General features: G+C 45.6%; 1 protein-coding gene and 1 long non-coding RNA gene across 2 annotated transcripts; one reads left to right on the top strand and one right to left on the bottom strand.

Moving 5' to 3' along the window:
- Window positions 1–905: 905 nt before the first annotated feature.
- Window positions 906–1540, bottom strand: LOC141042121 (uncharacterized). The gene is made up of 3 exons (XR_012203942.1): window positions 1351–1540; window positions 1109–1259; window positions 906–1008 (listed from the first exon to the last, which is right to left on the bottom strand). It is a non-coding gene; the product is annotated as an uncharacterized lncRNA (long non-coding RNA).
- Window positions 1541–6338: 4798 nt separating this feature from the next.
- On the top strand, window positions 6339–7474 carry LOC109750112 (uncharacterized). The gene has a single exon (XM_020309068.3). The coding sequence runs from the start codon at window positions 6371–6373 to the stop codon at window positions 7310–7312; it is 942 nt and encodes a 313-aa protein (XP_020164657.1). The 5' UTR covers window positions 6339–6370; the 3' UTR covers window positions 7313–7474.
- The last annotated feature ends 748 nt before the right edge of the window (window positions 7475–8222 follow it).

Raw genomic sequence — 8222 nt, 5'->3', positions numbered from 1 at the left:
AAAGGCCACAATATGTGGTACATAATGTTCACAGTCCATCGGCTTCACCAAACACTAAAAAGGGGTAAGCATAAATACACCTCGCTAATCCCATGGAGGCACTTCTCACATAAAAAGGCAAATGAATGAAAACAGACAGGTATCTTGTTTTCCTAGACTGTTGCATGCATGGCGAAATGACTATAGCGAAAAGATGTGTGCTATAGATTTGAAGAAAATACGGGTTCGCCTGTGAGGAATATACTAAAAGTCTACAACAATAATCATAGTGAGGTAATCAAGAAAATAGTGCAAATGCCTGAATTTGATACGCTATAGAACTCATCCTTCCGTATGTAGTTTCCTATCTTCCATGTGGAAGAGATTAAGGTAAATACTAACAGTTCGAATTTGTTTTAGAATATAGGAGAGGCATATATAAGTAAACTAAAAGGAAAAACCTACACACACATGGTGCAACACCAGTCATGCTATTTATTTCAAGCATCAATGGTAAATACTAACTTGCCAAACCTCATATGTTTACTAACTATGATACTGAAGAAGAAGTTACTGAAGAACAAACTAATCATTCCAGTGCTACAGAATCATGAAAAGAAACTGTGATGGAAACCCAGGTAAAAAAGTATGTAAGATATAACAAAAAGGGAGGCACACATGAATCATTTCTTCTGTTGGAGGCAAAGAATCTAAGGCCTTATACCTCTATCCCCAATTCTTTCTCTCTTTATCAGAATATAACTAAGAACCACTGCACAAATATGCATTCAGTATGGAACATAGGTCGCTGGAATATAAGCAAACAAAATAGTTGGCATACATAGAAACTAATCTAAACATGGCTAAAACAAACAAATATCAGAATGCAGAAAAAACTTGACTTTGAGAGAGAGAGAGAGAGAGAGAGAGAGAGAGAGAGAGAGAGAGAGAGAGAGAGAGAGAGAGAGAGAGAGTACACTTTCATCAAACTCTTCCTCAGGATTCTTCCTCTCCTCTTCTTTCTCAGATCTGCACATCATGTTTACAAAAATAAAGAAATCGAAATCAGATTAAAAGAGAACTGGGGGGATCAAGAGGTAGGGGGGTGGGCGGTATGAGGACGTGCAACCTGGATTGGGGACAGGGGACGACGACCGGTGAGCAACGACCATCAGTCATGGCCGGCGACACTTCTCCACTCCACGACAACGCGAGCGACGCCTAGAGCTCCGGCATCGCGGTCCTGCCTCCAGCTCTGTTCTTCTCACCCTCCCATGCTCCTGCACACCCATCATTAAAACCAAACACCGAAACCCTAACTGCGAAATATAAATTAATTTAAGGAGATAGGAATTAGAAGAAGGAGCTTACACAGGGGAGGAGTTCACACCCCTTCTTTCTTGTAGAGATCGAGCCGCCATTGACCGCGAGGTCGGCCCTCCCCCGTCCGCCGCCACACCTCCCTCTCCTCTTTCTCTCAGATCAAGCAGCCACCGACCGCGAGGTCGACCCTTTCCCGTCCGCCGCCACACATCCCTCTCCTCTTTCTCTCTCCTGCGCACTTTTCTCACCACAACAGGTCATTTCCTAAACTGTAAATCCTCAAGTGCTACCAAACAATTTCAAGTTGCACTTAACTTTCTTAGCGTTTTTTTCCACATCTTGATGTAGAAGTGGTGATAACCCCCCTCAAAGAAAATTTAGTGTGTCATACATTTGTGTTTCCACTTTGAAGTTTATTCTGCCGACTTAACAGGCCAACAACTTATGCTAAGCATATTTACTAATTTGTCAAGACATTTTTTTGTCTGACGCTAGAGTAAAAACTTGCACGTCATGAAAAGACAATGCAATGAAGCAGTTCCTTCATGTATGGCTCGAAGGGAGAGGGCACCAGTGAGACAGGGGCAATGACATGGTACGGCAGGCTATGAGGGCTAGGTGAGGGATGAGTGGCGGCGATGTAGCAGTGAGGGAGGCACTAAGGGTCCACTGCGAGGTGAAGAATGCTGCGGGATTGATTGGGGGAGAAAGAATGGCTTGGGTTAATTTTAGGAAAGCGGAAATTTCACATTTCAGATGCACGCCAATTATTGGCCAGCTTGCTTTTCAGCCATCACACACATGCATATGGTCTATTCCCTCCGTTCCTAAATGTAAGTCTTTGTAGAGATTCCACTATGAACCACATACGGATGTATATAGATGCATTTTAAGTTTAGACTCATTCATTTTGCTCCGTATGTAGTCCATCTAGTGGATCTCTACAAAAACTTATATTTAGGAACGGAGGGAGTAGCTGGCATTTATGTATGTCTTGCAATGATAGATGCCATTGATGCTACAGATTTTACCTGGCACTTACCAAAAATTCCTTTGTTTCATTACTGTGCGGGCACATTATAAGTGTACGCTGGCACACGTGCACACGAAATGCCTTAAGATTTTCAGATATTTATAAGCGCGGCATATAAGTGTATGCTGGCAGATTTCATGCTTTTCTATTAGGTGCCCCTAATAATAAGCTAGTATGAGAGTCTGTTATAACGATGACTCAAATCTTTTTCTATCATAATCATTGGCACATTCTAGGACACAAGTTACTGAAGAAAAAAACGTTCACTCATGGTAGGAAAGTAAATCAACATCATGTCTCCCAAAATTATGTCAGCAGACCAGCGATAAGATTTGAGTACCAAAGCCATCTATAGCAGAGGTAGCTAAACCAAACATACGTGAAGTGAAGAAGCCAGCCGTATAGTAGATCTATTTCAAGATTCGGATATAGCCCTATTACAAGTTTCAGAAATAAAACCTGATATGACAAGTCAAGTTGGAATAAGATAATATAGCATTCCCCCCAAATGAATGTATAGAGAAACTCTGGAAACATGCAGGATTCATGGAGACGTCTCGCCTGAAATAACTAAGCACGCCCAAATGTATGCAGAAAAAAGAAACTGCTAAATTTCGAGAGATATGATAACATCATCGGCAAGAAATGTGTGTCCCACCCCCTAACACAGTTGAAATATGACTTCCAGTGAGCAGTGAAGTTGCCAACGATAATATCAGATCTCAGATATAGCTACTTCCATTCCTTGAACCTTACATACATGGAAAATTAACTTCCTCTCAGTAGCAGAACATATAACAACTGAAACATAAAGTGGAAAGTAACCTGCAATGGCACGAATCATATATTGTTGCTCCATGACCACTGCCTAAAAAAGGACTTCCCGGCTCAGTGTTGCAGGTCCTCTTATATGTCACCAAGAGGAGGAAGGACACCTAGCCCTGCAAATGAAAGCAAATTCATAATGCTGCATCTCACCTTTCAAGGGATAAAAAGAGCAAAAAATGATTATATGTCGTTCCCAAGGTTTTGGTTACCGGTCGAAATTTCAAGATTTCCCATGGTTACCGCGTATTTCCGTACCCCTCGGTAAATCGCCATACCGAGCAAAAAATACCAGTTTTTTGAAATTTTTGAATTTAAACACTCGATTTACAGTAAAGTACGTAGGATCTAATTAATACCATGAGAGTTGGTTCTGGCATGTTGGTAGCAACCTAGTTCCTGTTTTGAGAGGTCTCTGGTTCGAATATTCGTTCATTCACTTATTTGAATTCAAAATTCAACTATAAAATTCGCTCGAAATATTCTCGGTATTTCTCGGTAACCGTGGTAACCACATTTATCCGTCCCCTTCGGTAAAATTGCCTCATTCGGTAACCAAAACCTTGGTCGTTCCTAAGTCATTTGGCCATTTCAGCTAGACGGTGCGAGACGATAGATGATCCAAACAACATGGGACGATAGTTGATTCTATTTGCTGGGACGATAGATGATCCTATTTGATCCCTTGATTCCATACTTGCATATTTCTCTGTAATTTCCTTGCTATCTGCACGGCATAATCCTAGTTGATTAAATACACATTCCTCTGCATCGGTTATAACTAAGAACAAGAAATGCAGAAAGCAATAGCTAGGCCAAAACAGTCAAAACAAGGGAGATAATCAGGTAGCATTGCAAAGTAACGAACCTTGAGTCATCAATGTCTCCCTGACAGAATCATGTCACTTCTTGCTACTGAAGGCGGTATTGATCCCGATCACCACAAAAGCCTTTTTCCTTTCCTGCCTTGCCATCTGCACTCTCAAGCAGCTCATGCTTGCTACGCCACGCTGCCAGCGTAGCGATAAACTTGTCTAAATATCTAGACACAATTATGATATATTCCAATTAGTCCCCCCAATAGATTTGTAATGCAAAAATGCAAATAAATTTGTATCATTTTTCAATATTCATGTCGACATACTGGGAGTCTTTGCCACTTCCCATCACGTCCCTGTCGTCGGATGGTTTTTGAAATCAAGAAAGGGTGTTCACAGAATTACAAACCAAAGGGGAAACTAAAGACTCCCAAATCTATCTCTCTTTTCCCCCAAAATTAGGCACCACGAAATTAGATCACAAGAAGGAGATCAACAGAGAACAAACCACCCGGTAGCCCTCTTCTATACCTTGCGCTACCGCCTGCTTCTTTGGCGAGAACCACCTCAGCCAGCTCTGGAGTCCAGCCACCGCCACCGCCCCGGATGCCGGTCCCATCGCTTTTCCCTCCTTGGCAACCAGGCGAGCGACCTCGCCGGCACAGGCCGACGCCGGCCGGCGACCCACTCCCGTCTGTTGTCGGGGCTACCTCTCCTATTTCCTCTAACTTTCTCCCTCGCAGCCTGGTGCCGCGCCGGCCGGGTACGAACTCCGTCGCACCGCCATGACCATGGGTCCATGGCCTCCTCCTCCCCATGCATCTGCCATCACCGCAGCCACTCACCTCCGCCGCGACGAACATCGCCGCAGCCCAGTGCCGCGCGCCGCCATGACCACGGCCTACTCCTCCATATGCGGCCATGCCCGTGAGGAGGAGAAGGGAACGGGCAGCTCGAGATGGAGTAACGCCGGTCGCCTCCGGGTGCGGCGGCTCTGGCGAGATGGGAAGAGCGGAGGGAGGCGGCAGTTGCGCTGGGAGTAGAGAGCGCCGAGCGGGGAAGGAGGGACGCGGGGGACCGCTCCGACCCGGCCGCCCTCCATGGGGTCGCCGCCGAGGCGCGCGGATGGAGGAGGAGACGAGGAGGCGGCGCGCGGATGGAGGAGGAGACGAGGAGGCGGCGCGGATGGAGGAGGAGGCGAGGGTTCATGGGGAAGACGCGGTCTCGCTCCTGCCCGCGCTGCCTGCCTTTTTGGCCCGCTGAAAAGACTAAAATGCCCTCGGCGAGGTGCAGAATTTACAAGCGGCGGCATAGCGATTATACGGGGCGACGTGGAGAGCGCGGTCGTGACTACGAGTCTAGAAGGATTTATATGTTCAATAAATGTTGTGTTCCTGTAATTGTCCGTGAATGTAGCATTACTCCTGCTGAGCACATGTCAGCGGTTTCCCCTCAACTATATAAATCTCCACAGCATTATCTAGTCGATCCACAATCCTCTCTTCCCATATCTTGAAGAAGCTTCAACAACTGGCCATGGCTGCCAAAACCCCAAGCTCATGCTTTACTTTCCTAAAGGAAGCGTTGGTCTTCCCCACGCGAAACCCTAAGCTCTTCGCGCCCGTGTTCCTCCTGTGGCCGTCGCCACCTTCCTTGTCCGCTCAGTCCATGTCGTGTTCATCCAGCCTCTGGCAGACGACATGGCCAGGTCCTTTTTTTAAAGGCTGTGGCAAATTCCTTTTTTTAAAGGCTGTGGCAAATTCTTATCTCCACCACTACTGATAATGATGCAGTCTACATAGATCATGTCGTGAAAGTGGTCTTGATTGACTTAGAAGTCCTCCTGCCTAACGTAGAGGTCATCCCTTGTATCACTTTCCCCATGACTACTAGCTTATATTCAATTTCTAGAAGACTCTCTTTTTCATAGAATAGCAAAGGTAGACGCGCAATGCACGTCGCAGAGACAAATAATGAACACAAATCATACATTGTTCATGACTAAGGAAATAATCTTTATTAGAAAAAAGGTTGAAGATGTATATCTTAATCATTACGGTGTTATTACAGGATGAAATGTGTAATTAGGAACACTAAGACAAAATTTTAGATATTCAACATAATTTTAGAGTTGTTGGACTAATCAAATCCCACATTACAAGACACTTAATCACTTTGGTGACACTTCATGTTACAATAGTAGTATCGTGGACTGATTTTTCCAAGTCTTCCATTGGGTACAACAACGTGCCCAAGGTTTCTAATTTCTCCACTAACTGCTGAGCACACATCAGCGGTTTCCCCTCAACTATATAAACCTCCACGGCATTATCTAGTCGATCCACAATCCTTAATTTCTTCCCACACCTTGAAGAAGCTTCAACAACTGGCCATGGCTGCCAAAACCCCAAGCTCGTGCTTTGCTTTCCTAAAGGAAGCCCTGATCCTCCCCACGCGAAACCCTAAGCTCTTCGCGCCCGTGTTCCTCCTGTTGGCCGTCGCCACCTTCCTTGTCCGCTCAGTCCATGTCGTGTTCATCCAGCCTCTCGCGGACGACATGGCCAGGTCCATCTATCTCATCGAGATGAGGAACACTGGCATCTCCTGCGCAGAGTGCGCCAAGCTCGAAGATGGCGCCAGAAGGATCATGCTCATCTCCATCGCCCAAGTGATCCTCATGCTGGCGCTTGGCTTCGTCAAGAAGGCCCTCGCCTTCTTCGCAGCCTCCACGACCTACTCCGGCGACCGCTACTCCCTCGCCGAGCTCGTCCGCAAGGTGATGTGCAAGGGGAACACCCTGAAGGGCCCTGCTATCACCTTCGCCGTGGTCACCGCGCTCGGCCTGGCGTGGACGGCCGTGCTGGTCGCCGTGCGTACAACCACCGTGATGATGCTTGGCCGCCGCTCGGGCGTTCTCTCTGTCCAGGGCTTCGTTTTCCTCCTCACGCTCCTCGCCGAGCTCTGCTTCGCCGTGGTCGCGCTGGTGAGCGTCGCCGCGTCGGTGGTCGACGGGGAGCCCCGCGGTGTGCGTGCGCTCAGGCAGGCGTGGCGGCTCATGACGCGGGTGAGGAGGAAGGAGGGCCTCCTGTTGGTAGTCCTGGCGTGCCTCCTGCCTACCGTCGTGGCTCCGGTGTACAGGGCTGCGCTTATGTACTCGAGGAGGAGCATGGCGGCGGGCCTGTGCGTGCTCGCTGGGTATGCTCTTCTGTTCGGTGCGCTGCAGCTGGTCTATCTGGCGGCAGCCACGGTGTTGTACTACGAAGCCATGGAGAGCAAGGAGGCGGTGCCTTGTGACGACTATGCCCAGATTCCTTCTAATGAAGGGGATGTCTGATTCGTCTCCAAGTGGTCGCTCGCTACACTGATGAGTTATACGGGATGCTTTATCCTGCAATAATGTAATAATATCTCTGTAACATTATACGTAGCCAGAGAGTAGTATATTCTCTTGGCTTTGGCTTGTGGATAAAACCGTATTCCTATGTTTTCTTGACTAGATGATGATGCGTTACTCTGAGAATCGGTTGTAATATACTTCCTCTGTCTCATGTTATCAAAATGGATAAAAAGAAATGTATCTAGAATTAAAATACGTCTAGATACATCCCATTTTATCCATTTTGATGACAAGTATTTTCGGACGGAGGGGTATTTCATTAAGGTGGTAACATGAATACTTGGATAAATAAGTTCAAAACAAAAATTGAAAACATTGGATAGGCGCAGCGCGTGCCGATGAGATGGTGGGCATGCGATTGATTTTTAGAGGCCGATTTGACGCGTGTTGCGCAAACTGATGGCTTTACACACAAGCGAGCAACTGACCGATTGATTTTTTTTCCTTTTACCGGTCTTTCTTATTCTTTTTCATGTTTTTATATCTTTTTAGTTTTATTCTTTTTATTTCCTCATTTATTTATTTCTTCTTCTCCTTTGCTTTTCACCTTCCTTTTTATTTTTTCCAATCTTTTTCCATTTTCCATTTTTTTTCTTTTTTCATTTCTTTTCCTTTTTCATGTTTGTTTTAATTTTTTCAAAAACTGTTAACGTCTCTGAAAATGTTCGCGTTTAAAAATAATTCCTAAATTCAGAAAATGTTCGTGTTTAAAATTTTTTGGGATTTAAAAAAATTGTGTTTTTTAAAATGGAATAAACTTAATGGTGGCCATTGAGAGCCGTGAAATAGTTCCAAGAAATGATCCTGGTGAAGAATAAGTTGAGAAATAGTATGGGTGATAATCTAT

Source organism: Aegilops tauschii, chromosome 2 (genome assembly GCF_002575655.3).
Source record: "Aegilops tauschii subsp. strangulata cultivar AL8/78 chromosome 2, Aet v6.0, whole genome shotgun sequence".
Taxonomy (NCBI): domain Eukaryota; kingdom Viridiplantae; phylum Streptophyta; class Magnoliopsida; order Poales; family Poaceae; genus Aegilops; species Aegilops tauschii.
This window is presented reverse-complemented; position numbering and strand designations above follow the sequence as displayed.

Bases quoted from the DNA above. Each gene is read 5' to 3' on its own strand.
- LOC109750112 (XM_020309068.3), top strand. From the start codon at position 6,371: ATGGCTGCCAAAACCCCAAGCTCGTGCTTTGCTTTCCTAAAGGAAGCC.